Consider the following 19,531-nt stretch of genomic DNA (forward strand, 5'->3'; position numbering starts at 1 on the left):
AAAGTAAATGTTGCTGGACTTTTTAAAGACCTGTTGTAAAAATGTAGTGGTCTGAATCACTAAAGTAAAAAATCCATTGGCACCTCTGTTCTAATGATTGGTAGAGAATCAAACTCTCCGACCTCCATAAATGAAGTGTTTCTGAAAAGTTAAAGAGGTTGTCCACTACTTTAGCATTGATGACCTATCCTTAGGATGGGTGATCAATGTCTGATGGCTCAGGGTCCGGCACCCCTGTTGATCAGCTGTTACCGGCAGCCTCCAGTTAAAAAAAAAATTCTCACTTGCGGATTTGGCCATCTACGGACATTGGCCACAGCTGCGTACTACACATCTGCCCTCTATTCAAATCAATAGGAGGAAGATGTTTAGTACCCACCCGCAGCCACGGTCCGAACACATTGATGACCTTTTTCTAAGAATCGGTCATTAATGCTAAAGTAGTGAACAACCTCTTTAAAATATTTCGGTCATTAACCAACATTTGGACAATAAATCAGTGTGCCACTGCTGACGACTTTGCTAAGTTTCTTGCATTGAAGCTGCCCTTCTTGAAACATGGTGTCCTTTCGTAATGACTGCCTTCTTTATTTAGGTCACATGGATGATATTTTCCCATTCTTCATGATGCATGCGAGGCAGGTCTTCCCAATGCTGGATTGTATGGAGGATCTTCGGAAAATAAGCGACTTGAGATTACCTCCTAATTGGTATGTGGTTTTTTTTTTTCCCCATTTGGCTGCCATCACTATAAATGCTTCTGACACTCTTGACCCCATCATATGCTGTGTATGAATTAGTTTGCTAATGTGCGGTTTTCATATCTATCAGTGTGAACCATCTTGCTGTGATTTTTGATATAGGTATCCTGAAGCAAGAGCAATTCAGCGCAAGATTATTTTTCACGCTGGACCCACGAACAGTGGCAAAACATATCATGCGATCCAAAGATACATGGGGGCCAAATCTGGGATATATTGTGGCCCATTAAAACTGCTTGCGCATGAGATTTACAAGAAGAGCAATGATGCCGTGAGAATTTTTTTTTTTCCCCTTTTTAATATTGTAACTTATTATCTTTTCTGCTAGAATTGACGTATTGCTTCTAACAGAGCATTCATCTTCCTGTGTTTTCTCAGTCTGAAATGATGAAAACAATTCAATTCATTTTGTGTCTTCTGTATTTTCTTCTTTCTGTAGGGTTTTCCATGTGATTTAATCACAGGAGAGGAGCTGATCTATGTAGATCCAGAAGGAAAGGCTTCGTCACACGCTGCGTGCACAGTGGAGATGTGCAGCGTGAACACACCTTGTAAGCAACCTCCTGTGCAACTAAAATGCTGCATCTCTATTGTGGTATTATGATACCAATGATGTTTCTTTCTTTATATTTTTTTAAGATGAGGTAGCTGTGATAGATGAGATTCAGATGATAAGAGATCCTGGTAGAGGTTGGGCTTGGACAAGAGCACTTCTAGGTATTCTACATTATTATTTCCCCTTTCCTAATCCTCCTTTTGTTCCATTTTCTCCTCTCTCTGTGCTCCCTTTTCCTTTTCTGATCTTTCTCTTCTTTTTAATTGAAGCTGTTGAATTTTCTGTTTTAGGCATCTGTGCTCAAGAAATCCATGTATGTGGGGAGATGGCCGCTATTAATTTAGTGACCGAGCTAATGTACACAACTGGTGAAGAAGTAGAGGTAACATTATTACATTAGGTTTCTTTTCTAGTTGCTCCGTATAGAGGTCCGGAGTAAAGGTACCGTCACACTAAGCGACGCTGCAGCGATACCGACAACGATGTCGATCGCTGCAGCGTCGCTGTTTGGTCGCTGGAGAGCTGTCACACAGACAGCTCTCCAGCGACCAACGATGCCGAGGTCCCCGGTAACCAGAGTAAACATCGGGTTACTAAGCGCAGGGCCGCGCTTAGTAACCTGATGTTTACCCTGGTTACCGTTGTAAATGTAAAAAAACAAACACTACATACTTACATTCCCGGTGTCTGGTCAGGTCCCTCGCCTTCAGCTTCCCTGCACTGTGTCAGCGCCGGCCGTAAAGTACAGCGATGACGTCACCGCTGTGCTGTACTTTACGGCTGGCCGGCGCTCACCATTCAGTGCGGGAGGCTGAAGGCGAGGGACATGACCAGACACCGGGAATGTAAGTATGTAGTGTTTGTTTTTTTACATTTACAACGGTAACCAGGGTAAATATCGGGTTACTAAGCGCGGCCCTGCGCTTAGTAACCCGATGTTTACCCTGGTTACCAGTGAAGACATCGCTGGATCGGTGTCACACACGCCGATTCAGCGATGTCAGCGGGAGATCCAGCGACAAAATAAAGTGCTGGACTTTCCCCAGCGACCAACGATCTCCCAGCAGGGGCCTGATCGTTGGTCGCTGTCACACATAACGATTTAGTTAACGATATCGTTGCTACGTCACAAAAAGCAACAATATCGTTAACGATATCATTATGTGTGATGGTACCCTAAGAATAGCAACAGATATCAGCAGTGTAAAGACTTTAGTTTTTGCTATAGTCCTGCAAAATATATTAAACTTGTTAGTTACCTGGTGGATCGTTGAAGTTCTCCAGACCTGAGAGCTGCATTAGGCACCTTGCCTAAATTTGCCTTTTAAAGGATGTGATGTAACGTATTTTTTGCTTTATAAGATGCACCTGATTATAAGACGCACCCCCAAATTTGGTGGAGAAAAATTTTGCTGCTGGCAGGGACATGCCCCCACTTGTGCTGCTGGCAGGGACATGCCCCCACTTGTGCTGCTGGCAGGGACATGCCCCCACTTGTGCCGCTGGCAGGGACATGCCCCCACTTGTGCCGCTGGCAGGGACATGCCCCCACTTGTGCCTCTGGCAGGGACATGCCCCCACTTGTGCTGCTGGCAGGGACATGCTCCCACTTGTGCTGCTGGCAGGGACATGCCCCACCCCCCGCGCTGCTGGCGGGCACAGGACCCGCCTCCCCCCACGCTGCTGGCGGGCACAGGACCCGCCTCCCCCCGCGCTGCTGGCGGGCACAGGACCCGCCTCCCCCCGCGCTGCTGGCGGGCACAGGTCCCGCCTCCCCCCGCGCTGCTGGCGGGCGCTGTGCCTATCACATGATCGGATGTCAGCACAGGAAGCACAACCGAGGAGCTGTGAGCACAGAGCCATCATCAGAACGTGAGTTAAGTGTTTGTTATTTTATCACGTGCCTGCCAGCAGCACAGGGGGGCATATAAGAGTGACAGGGCCATATCCATGATGGGAGGGAGGGAGATGCAGGCACATGTAATATTCGCTGCTCCCCTGTGAATCAACTTGGCACAGGTTCAGCACCGGAGGTGATGGACAGCAGGTGCAGTGAATATTACATGAGGCTAATGAGCAGGAGCACAGGACCTCCTGCTGTCTCTGCAGCCAGCCCACCACAGCCCCCTGACACCCCTCCAGAGCCGCCCCCTCCTCTACAGCACACAGATTCGGATTATAAGACGCACCCCCCACTTTCCCCCCAAAATTTGGGGAAACAAAAGTGCGTCTTATAATCCGAAAAATACGGTATTTGTCCCCATAAAAACAAAACAAAAAAAACTAACAAATAATTTAGTAATATAGAAGTTGTGCTGCAAATTCTTTCAAAATGTTTACACATGCAATAAACTTTTCTTTAAAGGGAAGGTGCCACCAGTTTTCTTGTATTTTGTTTTTTTGTGAAATTAAGCTTAAAATAGTAATTAAAATGTATTAATGCAATGTTTGCACTGTTTGCAAACCTTTCTATATGAAAAATATTATATATTTTTCTACAAATATACATATTTACCACTAGGGGGAGCATTTTCCGTTTTAGACCTCAGGCAGCTATAGTAAGATTTAGCAGCTCTGCCCCAGGGATATTAGAGCACCCAAAAGGGGAGGGAAATGGTGATGTCAGCAGTTACTGCCCCAACAGTAAGAATGAAGAGCAGCATCACAGGGCAGCACCATTTTGTGTGTGACTGCCCTGTGATCTGCTGTCACCAGCAGTTACTGCATCAGAGGCACAGCGTGTTTACAGAGGAGCAGAACACAGTGGGCTCAGCAGCATCTGGACCCAAGAAGAGTGAAGACATGTGGTGTGCATGGAGCAGCATTAGGAGCTGTCTGGGAGCTCCAGCTCTGCAGTGAATAGCCAGGCATTATGGAGGGAGGGGAGAGATGCATTGTATGGCTAAGGCCGGGGTCACACTAGACCGTAATACGGACGAGTGCAATGCGCTAAAAAATCGCATAGCACTCGTCCCAATGTTAATCTATAGGGCATCTCCCATCATCCGATATTTTCTCGGCCGTATTCAGGATCCGAGTGAAATCGCAGCATGCTGCAATTCTCAGCATATCTCGGCCGAGAATCGCCAATGAAAGTCTATGGGGTGAGAAAAAATAGCACAGCACACGGACCATCAGTGTGACTTGCGAGAAATTCTCAGGCATTGGGCAGGTGACAGGAAAGGCTCAGCCATTATTTGCTCATTTTGCAAGTGTTTGAGAAAATCTCACCATACGGATGTCACACGGATGCCAAACGGATCATTGGATGCGAGAAAATCGCATCCTCGCACTGCACACAGATCACTGTTTTGGTAACATTTGTGCGATTCTCGTCCGTCAAAAACTGACCTTTTTTTATACGTTGTGTGTGTCCCCGGCCTAAGAGTGACTGATAGGAGAGAAAGAGACGTGAAGTATGATGAGTGAGACACATATGGAGTGTGATGGGGAGATACACATTGAGGCTGTGTGCACACGTTCAGGATTTTTCGCATTTTTTTGCGTTTGTTCGCTATAAAAATGCGATAAAAACTATTTAAAAATGCATACATATGCATCCCATCATTTATAATGCATTCCGCAATTTTTGTGCATATGTTGCGTTTTTTTCTGGGGGAAAAACGCATCGCAGTAAAAAACGCAACATGTTCTGCGCATGTCGTGTCTCCTCCTTTGATGTGGGCTCCGGCACTGAGCCCACATCAAAGTCACGACATGTCGGCTGTTTTGTACAGCTGACATGTGCGCGCAATAGCGTCAGGATGGTCACCATAGAGGTCCTTGAGACCTCTATGGTTACTGATGCCGGTTTGCTGTGAGCGCCACCCTGTGGTCGGCGCTCATAGAAAGCCTGTAATTCAGCTACGGAGCAGCAATCTGATGATCGCTGCTATGTAGCAGAGCCGATCGAGTTGTGCCAGCTTATAGCCTCCCATGGAGGCTATTGAAGCATGGCAAATGTAAAAAAAAAATGTTTTTAAAAATATGAAAAAAAAAATAAATTAAAGTTTAAATCACCCCCCCTTTTGCCCCATCAAAAATAAAACAATAAAAAAAAATCAAACCTACACATATTTAGTATCGTCGCGTTCAGAATCGCCCGATCTGTCAATAAAAAAAAACATGACTGACATGTGCCCGCAATAGCGGCGGGTGAAATCGCGATTCAACCGTTCCTCTGTATGTGTTTTCCGTCCGGCGGAAACAGCTGTTTTGACGGATCCTGCAAAAAACGGATGAAACGTGTGGCCATCCGGCGCTAATACAACTCAATGAGAAAATAACGGATCCGGCGAAAAAAACCTGATCTGGCAGAAAAAAAAGGAACTTGTGGGAAAAAAAACAGATCCGGCGGAAAAAAACAGATCAGGCGGGGAAAAAAAGGATCCGATGGAAAAAAAACTGATCTGGCAGAAAAAAAAGGAACTTGTGGAAAAAAAAAAAAACGGATCCGGCGGGAAAAAAAAGCATCCGATGGGGAAAAAAAACTGATCTGACACAAAAAAAAGGAAATTGATGAAAAAAAACAGGTCAGGCGGGAAAAAAAGGATCCGATGGAAAAAAAACCTGATCTGGCAGAAATAACAGGAACTTGTGGAAAAAAAACGGATCAGGCGGGAAAAAAAAGGATCCGATGGAAAAAAAAATGATCTGACAGAAAAAAAAGGAAATTGTGGAAAAAAACGGATCAGGCGGGAAAAAAAAGATCCGATGGAAAAAAAAACAGATCTGGCAGAAAAAAAAGGAAATTGTGGAAAAAAAATGGATCCGGCGGAAAGAAACGGATCAGGCGGGAAAAAACGGAACTGGCAGATAAAAAAAAGAACTTGTGGAAAAAAACGGATCTGGTGGGAAAAAATGGATCCGGCGGAAAAAACTGATCTGGCAGAAAAAAAAGGAACTTGTGGAAAAAAATCGGATCAGGCGGGAAAAAACGGATCCGATGGGAAAAAAAACCTGATCTGGCAGAAAAAGGAAATTGTGGAAAAAAACGGATCCGGCGGGAAAAAACGGATCCAATGGAAAAAAAACCTGATCTGGCAGAAAAAAAAAGGAAATTGTGGAAAAAAACGGATCCGGCGGAAAAAAACGGATTCTGCAAATGTGCTCGCAGGATGCGTTTTTTTCCCATAAACTTGTATTAGCGATGGATCGTGACGGATGGCCACACTTTTTTTGTCCAGCGCGTCCGCCATTTTCTACCGCGCATGCGCTGCCAAAGCTCCGCCCCCTCCTTCCAGACTTCAGAATGGGCAGTGGATGTGTTGAAAAACTGCATCCGCTGCCCACGTCGGGCACAAATTTCACAACGTGCGTCGGTACGTCGGCCCGACGCATAGCGACGGACTCGTACAGACGCAAGTGTGAAAGAGGACTTTATGAGGGTTGAATTTAAAACAAAAAAAAACAAAAACGCGTGGGCGCCCGTGCAATTTTCTGCGCCAGAGGGGGAAAGCCGACGGCCGGGGGCCAATATCTGTAGCCTGCTATGAATATCAGCCCGCAGCTGTCTGCGTAGCCTTTACTGGCTATTAAAATAGGGGGACCCCCAAAAAAAAAAATTGCGTGAGGTCCCCCTATATTTTATAGCCAGAAAGGCTACGCAGACAGCTGCAGGCTGATATTCATAGCCTAGAGAGGGGCCATGGATATTGGCCCCCCCCCCCCGGGCTACAAATACCAGTCCGCAGCCGCCCCAGAAATGGCGCATCTGTAAGATGCGCCAATTCCGGCACTTAGCCCCTCTCTTCCCACTCCCGTGTAGCGGTGGGATATGGGGTAATGAAGGGTTAATGTCACCTTGCTATTGTAAGGTGACATTAAGCCGGGTTAATAACGGAGAGGCGTAAATAAGACGCCTATCCGTTATTAATCCAATAGTAAGAAAGGGTTAAAAAAAACGCACACATTAGGAAAAAAGTATTTTAATATTCTTCATTTCACCATACTTACCATACTTCAGCGCCTGCAAAAAACGTAAAATAATAAACCGTATACTCCCTGTCCGCCGTAGTCCAATTAATAATGTGTCCCACGACGATCTCCCCTATAGAACAGTGACATCGTGTGATGTCACTGCTCTATAGAACCTTCAGTGACACACTGACAGGAGACAATGGCTCCTGCAGTGCATCACTGAGAGGTTACCTTAGGACAAGGTCTCACTTTATGGCAATTGCTGCCTGGGAAAAATTCTCATACAGCAATGGCATAAAGTGAGACTAGGGACTTTTTTTTTACAGCAGCGGCGGAATACAGTGGTGGAAGGATACCTTCCTGCTGTCATTGTGTTCCTGGAGCCCCTAGAGAGCAGTCGCATTATCTGATGCTGCTGCTCTCCACGGGAGATCGTCGTGGGACACTCGTGGATTTCTGCGGACAGGGAGTATATTGGTTGTTTGTTTTTTTTCATATTTTTTTACAGATGACACTGGCTTCGGGGAACAAAATGACAAGTAATGGTGAGTATGAAATCTATGTTTAATGTACTGTATGTCTATAAGTATGTAATGTATTGTATGTAGCATGTATGTATGGAGTATTTTTTTTTTTTTTTTCATTCAACACATTAGCCGGATGATGGGACTATTACTGTCCCATAATTGGCTAATGTGTCAATCACTGTCATTGTAGCAGGCATCGTCCGATGGGACTTGTAGTCCCATCGGACGATGCTTGCATACACGCATAGAGGACCCCCCCCCCCACGCCGCACACAGACCCCCCCCCCACGCCGCACAGAGACCCCCCCCCACGCCGCACAGACCCCCCCCCACGCCGCACAGACCCCCCCCCCCACGCCGCACAGAGACCCCCCCCCCCCCACGCCGCACAGAGACCCCCCCCCCCCACGCCGCACAGAGACCCCCCCCCCCACGCCGCACAGAGACCCCCCCCCCACGCCGCACAGAGACACCCCCCCCCACGCCGCACAGAGACCCCCCCCCCCCCACGCCGCACAGAGACCCCCCCCACGCCGCACAGAGACCCCCCCACCGCACAGAGAGGGAGAGCGACACAGGGGGAGAGTGCAGTTTACCGGAGATCACTGGGATTGTGGGGACTGGGGAGGCGGAGACAGAGCAGGGGGAAGCACACAGGGCAGTGTGTGAGAGCAGAGGATGTCTGCCCAGAACCTGCAGTGCCTGGAGTACAGAGGAGCAGTCAGTGCTTCTGTCCTGTGATAGAGAGCAAGTGGAGCTCAACAGATAGCACAGGACTATAATAAAATGGCAGCTAGTCACACCTACAGCAGTGAGTTGTGCAGCCCACAGAGGCGTGCCCAGCTCACTGCTAATGCTGCTGCAATGTTACAGATAGGGTCCGAGCCGGTCTATTATCTCCTATGTCCATGGGGTGCCGTAATCTGACACTGATAGTGACGTGCTACTGCTGCAAAACCAAGATGTCAGCCCCCAGTTCCTTCTTTCTACTCATATATCACACAAAATCTGTTTTACATGCATTCAAATCTGGGTTATAGCAGCATGTTATGCTACATTACATTGATTAATTAATAATCTACAAACGCGGTACCTTCCCTTTAATAATGGCTGCTTGTTGTCTCATAATAATGATGGTGCATCGACTTCCGCCATTTGATTCCTCTGACACAGCGCCTCTGTAACTTCACATACTATTTTGTATGCCAGAATTCTGTCTTTTTGCAAAACCCCTTTGAGGAAATAACACATGTATGTAAAGTCTGAGGCACGCAGAGGTATAATATTTGTCACCGGCAGATTCCTGTGGCCGCCGTGATTAATTACATGTGACATTAATCATGGATTGGGCGGCCTTATGTTGAATAACGGGGTAAATTAGAGACCCCCTAACTGGTTGCTCTGCAAGAACTGGTATTGTATTCAATATCCTTATTTTTTTCTTTTGAGGTACGGAATTATGAAAGACTGACATCTCTTAAGATTTTGGATCATGCGCTCCAGTCACTGAATAATCTCCGACCTGGCGACTGTATAGTTTGTTTCAATAAGAACGACATCTTCTCTGTGAGCCGGCAGATCGAGGCGCGGGGTTTAGAATGTGCTGTAATCTATGGCAGCCTTCCTCCAGGTGAGTCCTTCTGTTCTTTGCTTGAAAACGATATATGTTCCCCCATAACGTAAGAGAGTGACACTTAACGAGCATTTATAAGGGCGCAGTCAATGTCCGTATGAATCGGAACGCAGTGCGCAGGATTGGCCAGCTTCTCTCCCGACCCGAGCGTGACCGCTTTATGTAGTTCTATGCGGCTGTCACGCTCGGGTCGGGATTGCCACCAGCCAGTCCGTGCACTGCGTTTTGATTTATATGGCTGTCTAAGGTGTCTACGTGTTGTTAGAATTGCTCCTTCTAGTTTACTGGAGTCAAGCGGCGACTGAGGGAGCTGGGAGTGCAGTATTCAGTGATGTTTCCCGCCAAGCTGAGACTGGTGGCTTTTAATAAGACCCACTTTTTCTTGACACCGGAGGACGCTACCCAGTGGCTTGATACTCATGAGAAAAAACTTAAGGGAATGGGCGACTGACATTTCGGCGAGATCCAGTTGGGATTTGTTTTCTCTGTCGATAGAGGAGAGTTCTGCGCTCGTTAGCAATGGTTAAAGAGTTGAGCAACTGTTGGGGGTTTTGCTGGGCCATATTGAAGGAATGGCCGGAGGGGACAGTACCAACTACTAAGTACGGGGGAGGAGGGTTATGCTGGGTACTGTGAACTGGTTTGGTACTTTTTCTATATGTTAATATAAGTTGAAATGTTAAGATACAATAAAGTGAAAGTTGGGGGGGAAATTGTGATTGCTATGGCAGCGGGACGCGAATGGAGAGGGTTAAGTAAGGGGGAGTGTTCGCAGTGGGCAGTGGAGCCCCACTCTTGCTGAGAGGAAGAATGCGTTACATTGGGGGGGTTAGGGGGGCAGGTTGGGAGGGGGCAGGGGGGGTGGGAGTGTTGGGGCAGCTCATACTTGGGAAATTGGATACTTTAAGAAATGATGAGCCACATTATGGGAGATTGTATTAAAATATTGAGTTGGAATGTGAGAGGTCTGGCGGATAAAACACGGCGGGCGGCAAGTCTGCAGTATGTCCGAGAACAGAAGGTCTCAATGATATGTCTACTGGAGACACATTTAGTGCGGGAGAGGGTAAACGTATTGAATAGGCGCTGGATACAGAGGGCGTATCATTCTACTTTCTCGACGTACTCTAGGGGTGTGTCTGTGTTAATACCTGCGGGGGTGCAGTATGAGGAGGTAATGGTAAAAGAGGATGTGGATGGTCAGTATGTGGTGGTGAAATGTAAAATAAATGGAGTGTTGATGTGTATAGCGGCAATGTATATTCCGCCCCCATACTCAAGTAAGAAGATAAGAGAGGTGCTGGAGAGGGTAGAGCGTTGGGGACCGTTACCATCTCTAATTATTGGCGATCTTAATAATATCTGTGATGACTTTTGGGACAAAAACAAAAATCCCCAGAATAGAACAGGGGGACATATCACTACGTTTGGGACCTATGTCCGGGAAGTAGGTTTGATTGATTTATGGAGAGTTAGACATATTGGGGAAAGGACGTACTCATGCTACTCGCCAGCTCATGGTACTTTGTCTAGGATTGACTTGGCGCTGGGTAACTGTTTACTGGACACGATGGTAGGGGAGGTGAGATATTTGCCTAGGGCTCTTTCAGACCATAGTCCAGTTGAGGTGGAATTTCGGCCGGTGGGGACACGGATCGGGAGCAGGAAGGAGTGGAAGATTCACCCTAATTGGCTACACAGTATGGACTTGGAAAAGATAAAGAAGGAGTTGGTGGAATTTTTTGAGATCAACGAGGGAAGTGTAGATGTTCTTACTGTGTGGGAAGCCATGAAGGCGTACTTGAGGGGACTGCTGTTCAGGGATATTAGCAGGTGTAAGAGGAAATCGAGAGAGACAGAGAGGTTGGCGGTTGAAGGGCTGAGGATAGCCGAGGATGAGATGGTAATGGCAGGTACTCCGGAAGCTGGGAGGAGGCTAAAGGCAGCTCAGTCAGTTGGAGGAGGTATTGCTCGGTAAGGCTGAAAGGAAGAGGGAATTCATGAATCTGGCTTTTTACTAGGAGGGCGAATCTGTGGGTCATTTGCTATCGATGGTGGCTTCTGCCCAGAGAAACACCTCCTTTGTTCATTCTTTGGTATCGGGGAGCGGTGTGGCTGTCTCTGAGACTTCAGAGATTTTGGACATTTTTGCGGATTTTTATGCGGACCTATATTCCTCTCAGGTAGATGGGTCGGTGGAGGACACGGTGGCGTTCCTTGAGGAATTGGAGCTCCCAAGGCTGAGTGACATAGATAGAGAAGATTTGGAAGCTCCCATTACGGAGGAGGAATTGGGTCGGGCACTGCAGTCTATGGCTAATGGGAAGGCACCTGGCGTAGATGGATTTCCTGCTGAAATTTATAAAAACTTTGGGGAAGTGCTGATCCCTAAATTAAGGGTACTTCTGGAGGAGGCTAGGAGTGGCGGTCGTCTACCGGCATCTATGCGGGAGGCCATAATAGTGGTGATTCCTAAGGAGGGGAAGGACCCGACACAGCCGGATTCATATCGGCCAATCTCTTTGCTTACTACAGACGTTAAACTTCTGGCTAAGGTGTTGGCGATGAGGTTGACAAGTGTTATTTCCGGCCTGGTGCACTCAGACCAGTCCGGCTTTATGCCTGATCGGTCCACTGCGATCAACTTACGAAGGCTGTATATGAATTTGCAACTCAGATCCAACAACTGTGGCCAGAGAGTTATTGCATCTTTAGACGCCCATAAGGCATTTGATAGTGTGGAGTGGGGATATCTCTGGCAGGTGCTCCGGAGTATGGGGTTTGGACCGCAGTTCATATCCTGGATTCGACTGATGTACTCGATGCCGATGGCTAAGGTTAGGGTAAATGGGGAGTTATCACGGACCATACAACTGGCTAGAGGGACGAGACAGGGGTGTCCGCTCTCTCCTCTTTTGTTTGCTCTGGCTGTGGAACCACTGGCTGCTAAGCTTCGACGGTCTGATGAGGTGACTGGGTTTAAATATGGGATGATTGAAGAAAGGGTGGCGTTGTATGCGGATGACATTCTGCTATTTCTGGCTGACCCGGGTACGTCCTTGGAGGGAGCCATTGGGATTATTGAGCGTTTCGGACCGGTGTCGGGACTTAGGATAAACTGGAGTAAGTTTGTCTTGTTTAAGGTGGATGATGATGGTGGGGAGCCACTGGAGGATGGGCGACTGGAGGTGACTAGCCAATTTAAGTACCTTGGAATATGGGTATCTATGCCTGTTACTGACTATATACATAGAAATCTGACTCCAATCTTAGGTGTTCTTAAAGCGAAAGCGGATGCTTGGCTTAAACTGCATTTATCTGTGGTAGGTAGGGTGAATCTTATTAAAATGATTTTGATGCCAAAAATACTGTATATTCTTCATAATGCGCCAGTTTGGATACCACGCGGGAGATTTAGACAGATTAACTCTCTGTTCAGGAATTTGATATGGGGGAGACAGCATCCGCGTATCAAACTGGAGACACTTCAGCGACCCAAGGAAGATGGGGGATTGGCATTGCCTAACCCTGAAATATATTTTCTTGCAGCCCAGAGTCAGCATTTAAAAGGCTGGGCGCATGAAGGGTCATCTGGGGCGGTACAGCGGCTGATGGAAGTGGTGACAAAAAGAAGGCCAGTGGTACAATGTTTGGAGGATGGATCCCTGGGGGCTCTGGGGAAATTATACCCGACTGTGTTGTTGATACGCAGGCTGTGGGGTAGGCTGAGACGTATACGGGGGGTCACGGATTTGACTAGATTCTCACCGCTATGGCATAACAGCAACTTACAGGAGTTTGAGGCACTGGGGGTACTGACAGAATAGCAAGTCAAAGGGATTCAATACGTGTATCAAATAATTGAGCGAGGTGAATTGAAATCATTTTCCCAATTGCAGGCGGAATTTGGTCTTGGGACTGTGGGGGAATTTCAGTATTTGCGGATGAGGCATTCTTTGGGGGCTCAGAGTAGAAACGGAGGTATTGGAATTCAGAGGGATATAGTACTGGAGTATGTGTGTAATGAAGGGACTACTGGGGGAGTCATATCCACTTTGTATAAAGATCTGTTGCACACTTTCCTATTGGGGTTTCCAATAATGGCGAGAGCTAAGTGGGAGAGGGATCTGGGTCCAATGGATAACGAGACTTGGGAATCGGTTCTAGAATGGGTCCCACGATTGTCACTGAGCGAACCGTATAGACTGTCACAGCTCTATGTGATACACAGGGTTTATAAGTCACCGATGGTGCTATATAAGGCTAGTTTGCGTGATGATTCTGAATGCCCGAGGTGTAAAACTGCAGATGCTGATATACTCCATATGATGTGGACGTGTCCGAGACTGGCTGCTTTTTGGGTGGTAGTTTTGAGTCGTATGGAAGGTGCGTATGGATGTAAGGTGCCAAGGGATCCTATAGTGTGCTTGTTGGGATGTGTGGATGAGATTGGAGTGGATAACAACCTGAAGATGGCTATTGCCAGATTGTTATACATGGCTAGGAAGGTAATAGCTCGAAATTGGATTAGGGAAGAACCGCCGTCAAGAGGAGAGTTCCTCCAGTATGTGAAGCAGGGCCTGACACTGGAAAAGGGGTTTTATAAAAAAAGAGGGAAAATCGACATGTTCAATAAAATGTGGTCTCCGTGGATTGCTATGGGATAGGGGTATTATAGAGGGAGAGTTAATTAAGGTTCCTAATTAATGGTAATGTTAAATGTGGCTTATATTATTGGCCGAGGGATTAGATAGTATATTGGTCTAATGATGGAAGTGCTAAGCAAGGTGAGCTGCTTTGTTGGGTGGGGTTGGGGGGTGGTGGGATTGAAGGGGAATGTTTGAAGGGGGGGGGAAAAGCTTTGTATTGAAAATGAGAATATAACATGTCATTTATCTTGTTATTCTTAATAAAAATTTATTTGAATAAAAAAAAAAAAGAATCGCTCCTTCTAATCGGAGCTGCTTGCTGAATCATCTCGCTTGCATAATGGGTTTCTCCAGCAGAGTCCTTACAATGGCCCTTTTAGAGCACTGTATTTTAAAGGGCTGTCTCCCACAATTGAAACCTTCTGAAAAACCATCTCTTCAGGAGAGCCTACAACCGTCAATAACCCCGCTGCCACCTTTGTCCCCCGACCTACTTTCTCCTTCTCCAATACTCTATACATTTATAAGCCATAAGGGCAGGATCCTCTCCCGTGTACCAGTGTATCACTGTTTGTTTATTGTATTATATATACTGTATCTAGCACTCTTAATAGTGCTTTAGAAATAAATTACAATACTTTCTATTTCTCTATCGCCTCTCATTGTGGGACACAGGAACCATGGGGTGTATGCTGCTGCCACTAGGAGGCTGACACTATGCACAAAAAAAGTTAGCTCCTCCTCTGCAGTGTACACCCCACCAACAGGAAGTAGGATATCCAGTTTAGCTTGGTGTCAGTAGGAGGTGGACACGGGTCTTTCATTAGACCCATATCTACCTCAATGTGCGTCGTTTACTTTCAGTTTTTCCAGAGGGATTCAGGATGAACAGTCACACCTGTAACCCCACAATACGGACTATGACTACGGCGTGTACTGCCACCCCGTATCCTCATAGATCCCTCAGCAGGACCATGATCCTAGCACACAAGCGTGCTCAGAAGTCCGGTCCTAGCTCGCCCACCAGAGCCTGTCCGTTGCTGAGACGAGGACGTCCATCAGCTCCCTGGACGCCTGATATCTTCCCCAGATTGAGGTTAGTAAGGACGGCGTGGGATGTTTTAGGTGAGTATTCCACATACCCTACCCTCCTCAGATCCGGGGTGGTCATTGGGGGGGGGTCCTTTGGGCAGCTATTTCACAGTGCTGCGTAGAGTTTTTTTCCAGGTTGCATTGGCCTGGTCAGCGCCTTATTGGCCCCACGTGTGGCAGCCGCGCTACTTCCTTTGGCGGTTGCAGTCTGGCGCGGTGGCCTTACAGGCTACCGCGCTGCCTTTCCTGCCGCACTGTGTTCTGACGCGGCGCGGTGGCCGTGCAGGCAGCCGCGCCGTTTCCTCTCCCCGGCGCTGCGGCCTTACAGGCAGCCGCACTGCTTTCCTCCTGCAGTCGCACTATTCTTTTCTGCCTTATAGGCAGCCACGCCGCTTTCTCCTGCGGCCGCACTGTCTTCTGTCCCGGCGCGGCGGCCTTGCAGGCAACCACGCCTCCTCCTGCGGCCGCACTGTGCCTTTTTTTGTCACAGCGCGGTGGCCTGCATGACTCGAGCGGGCTTTTCTCCCGCCCGACTATCATTGGCGAGCTCCACCCATGGCGCCATCTTGGTGCTCCTGGCCTGGCAGTTAGGTCCTCCCACCACTCTCCTTGCAGCTGCAGGCACTTATTTCAGTGCCAGGGATGCTTTTCTTCGCTCAGATCAGGCGGTTTCCCATTCTTAAGAGCGCCAATTCCTGGCGTTCCTCGCCATCTTCCCCACTGCTGTTCTGTCAGGCCTGCAGCAAGTTTCGGACAAGAGGGTGCCCCAGATGTGAGTGCCTGTTCTCCTAGGGGTTATCGTTCCTGAGGAGCATCTTCCAAGCCGTGCAGCCTTCCATCTGGAAACCGCAGCGTCTGCCGTGAGTAGCTCTGCACTGCAGACTGACACTCTCCCCTGCTCCCCAGTCCCCTAACCTTCTGACATTTTCCTCAGGGGCCCGTTTGATCTAATTTTAAGGGAGGTCGCTCCCGACCTCCTACTTTTCCCCTACTTCCTGTGCCTTAGTGAAGCACTTTGCGTGTTCGTCTTGTAACCGCAAGCTCAGGCAGGCCTGCAGCAACCCACATTATGCTCACCGCCCAGGACTCCCCTGCTGTTCCGCCTGAGAGCAAAGTCCCCATCCCAGGCTGGGCCTCCTCTCTGTCTCTATCTGTAGCGGATCTCACAGGGGTGTCCCAGACCCTTGTGTCCGTGCTCGATCAGTTGCCCCTGCAGACTTCCGTAGTAGCCAGTGGGTCGCAAGAAGCTCCGTCCGAGACTTCCAATACTGGCTGCAAAAGATCCAGACAGGAACGCCAGTCTGAGTTCTCTTCTCGGTCCATCTCGCCGCACGGTCCTTCTCTGTGGTCGACTTCCCCCTGGTCCTCCTCCCCGGAGTCAGGCGAGGCTTTCTCTGATGCGCTTTCGGAGGATTATTTGGGGCCGGATTCGAACCAAATCGCTAGCATGAGGGATATGGTTCAAAGCCTCATTGGAGCGCCAATCAGACCTGTGGCATCAAAGATTCCTCTACGGAACCCACAGATTAGGCGGTTTCGTTTAGACGGTCTAAACTACCTCCGAAGGTATTCGATCCTCATCCTGAATTCGATGAGCTTCTGGCCAGAGAAAGAGAGAATTCAACCAGACGTTCTCAAAGAGGCAAGCGCCTTGGCGTCTTATATCCCTTTCCTCCGGATCTCATCGCCAACTGGAATGAGAGGCGATGGAGAATGACTTCTCCGCCGGCTTCTAGACTTGCCACCAACACAGTCCTCACGCTGTCCGGTGGGGCGTCTCTGAAAGAATCCATCGACAGGATCATTGAATCCTTTGCGAAGTCTATTTTCGAAGCTGCCGCGTCTTCCCTGTGCCCGGCCTTTGCTTCCACTTTGGTTTTGAAGTCTGTATCCGAATGGGCTACCCAACTCCGTTGGGGCATTCAAGCCAGAGCTCCACCAGAACGGCTGGCAGAACTTGCCACCCAGATTACTCACGCCGGGGAATATTTGGTTTCCGCTCCCTGGACGCCGCGTCTTGTGCCGCTCAGGCACCCAGTAATATTGTTGCCCGCCGTCGCACCGTTTGGCTCAAGGCCTGGCAGGCAGACTTGTCATCAAAAAAGTCCCTTACCAGCTTGCCTTTTCAAGGATCTCGTCTTTTCGGTTCCAAGCTGGACCAAATTATTAAGGATGCCACCGGGGGCACCAGTTCCCTTCTCCCCCAGTCCAGACCTCGCCTACCTCCCTCTAGGTGGCAACTTCGGTCTTTTCGGCCTTTTACGTCGTTTCGCGGCGTCAGATTTCTTTTCCAGCAGAGGCCACAGGCACGTTAAGAGAAGAAGGTATCCTTCAGACCCACTCCTTCCTGGCGTTCCCACTACTCCCAAGGTAGATCCGCCAGGTCTAAGACTGGACTATCCACCTAGGCATGACTCACAACTAGACCCCAGCCCATTTCCCAGGCTGGGCGAGCCGTCTCCTCTTCCTCAGGGACGTCCGGGTCTCCTCAGTAGAGGACGCATGGGTCAAGGAACTTGTATCCTCTGGATACAAAATAGATTCATTTCACGGACCCGGGATCGTTTCTTCGAATCCCAACCTCCAAGAGCCCCCGCTCTTGTCCTGGGTTTCTTTGCAGCCGTTTCCCTCCTTAGATCCGGGGTAATCGTTCCCGTCCCAGAAAAGGAACTGTTCACAGGCTTCTCTTCGAGTCTTTTGTACCGAAAAAGGACGACAAAGTTCCTCCTAGTCTGGATCTTAAATTGCTGAACAAGAAGTTTCATCTAGGACACTTCCGGATGGAATCCCCTCGTTCAGTAATCGCTTCCATGGAGGCTCAGGAATCTCTGTCTCAGGCTTCCGAAAGTCTATCCATCGTCCTCGACACTCTAGCCCGTTTCGGGTGGCTCGTCAACAGGAAGAAGTCCTGTCTTGTTCCTTCTCAGCGCTCGTATTTCTGGGCATGTTCTTCGACACTTGTCAGACCAGAGTCTTCTTTCCCAAAGACAAGATATCCCTCCTTCGTCGGGAAGTTCACTTGCTCCAGGGTTCTCGGCTTCCCTCCTTTCTGATTTGGCCATGAGGGTCCTGGGGAGGATGGTTGCAACATTGGAAGCGATCCCCTTCGCCCATCTTACTCAAGACCTCTTCAGCAGGCTATTCTATCACAGTGGGACAGGTCTGTCTTCTCCCTGTATCGTCCGATCCGGCTTTCTCCTCTGGTCAAACGATTCCTCAACTGGTGGCCGAGGTCACCTCTCATATCCCAGGGCAGATCCTTCCTTCCAGTTCTCTGGCAGGTGGTGACGACGGATGCCAGCCTGCTCGGCTGAGGTGCGGGGCTTTGTCACCTGACTTCTCAGGGTCGTTGGTCGGCACAGGAGTCCTCTCTGCCATTCAATGTCCTCGAGTTCTGTCCTATAAACACTGGGTAAGGATTCTCAGGAGTATGCCAATTCGAATGCAGATGGACAATGCCACAGCTGTGGCATATGTCAACCACCTGGGGGGGGCTCGGAGTTCTCGGCCGAGGTATCCAGTATCCTCCTTTGGGCAGAGGCAACAGTCCTGGTGAGAACCGCGGTGCATGTCCCTGGCGTGGACAATTAGGCCGCTGACTTCCTCAGCTGCGACGCCCTCGCGGCAGGGGAATGGTCCTTGCTTCTGGAGGTCTTCCATCAGATTTTTCTTCGATGGGGGACTCTGGAAGTGGACCTTACGGCATCCCGAATGAACAGGAAGGTCCCTTGGGTCGTCCCAAGGTCCCGCGATCCTTTTGCAGTGGTATTGACGCTTTGGCCATTCCTTGGTCGCAGTTCGTGCTCCCCTATCTGTTTCCACATCTGCCCTTGTTTCCCAAGCTGTTGGAAGAGATCAAGGCAGAAGGGGTGCTTGCCATTCTAATCGCCCCAGATTGGCCCAGCAGATCTTGGTTTGCGGAGATCATCAATCTTCTCGCAGGCACCCCCTGGCGCCTTCCAGACAGACCCGATTTGCTGTCTCGGGGTCCGATCTGCCACCCGAATTCTCGGTCGCTCAGTATAATCACGTGGCTGTTGAGACTGCAGTTCTAAGAGCGTCCGGCCCTTCGGTCCGGGTGATTCACACTGATCCAGGCTAGGAAGCCTTCGTCTTCCAGGATCTACTATCCTACCTGGAAGGCTTACTTCCGCTGGTGCGAGTCCAACCGCGTTTCATCTATGTCCCTTTCCCTGCCTTCCATTTTGGCTTTCCTTCAGGCAGGACTGGATTCGGGCCTTGCTCTTAGTTCCCTAAAGGGCCAGGTTTCTGTGCTCTCCTTCCCTTTTCAGAAGGTGTTAGTTACGACCTTCCTTCAAGGAGTAGCCCACGCTGTCCCTCCGTACAGGGCCCCCGTGGATTCTTGGGATTTAAAGCTTGTACTGGACGTTCTG

The 19,531-nt window shown here is 48.9% G+C and overlaps 1 protein-coding gene across 1 annotated transcript in view; it reads left to right on the forward strand.

Moving 5' to 3' along the window:
- SUPV3L1 (Suv3 like RNA helicase) overlaps positions 1 to 19,531 on the forward strand; it is a 43,867-nt gene that overhangs the window by 11,090 nt on the left and 13,246 nt on the right. Inside the window, exons 4-9 of the mRNA XM_069753410.1 lie at positions 596 to 710; positions 864 to 1,032; positions 1,201 to 1,312; positions 1,401 to 1,478; positions 1,608 to 1,699; positions 9,213 to 9,393. Coding sequence (XP_069609511.1) covers positions 596 to 710; positions 864 to 1,032; positions 1,201 to 1,312; positions 1,401 to 1,478; positions 1,608 to 1,699; positions 9,213 to 9,393 — 747 coding nt within the window. The remainder of the gene's footprint in view (positions 1 to 595; positions 711 to 863; positions 1,033 to 1,200; positions 1,313 to 1,400; positions 1,479 to 1,607; positions 1,700 to 9,212; positions 9,394 to 19,531) is intronic.

Source organism: Ranitomeya imitator, chromosome 2, assembly GCF_032444005.1.
Source record: "Ranitomeya imitator isolate aRanImi1 chromosome 2, aRanImi1.pri, whole genome shotgun sequence".
Lineage (NCBI taxonomy): Eukaryota > Metazoa > Chordata > Amphibia > Anura > Dendrobatidae > Ranitomeya > Ranitomeya imitator.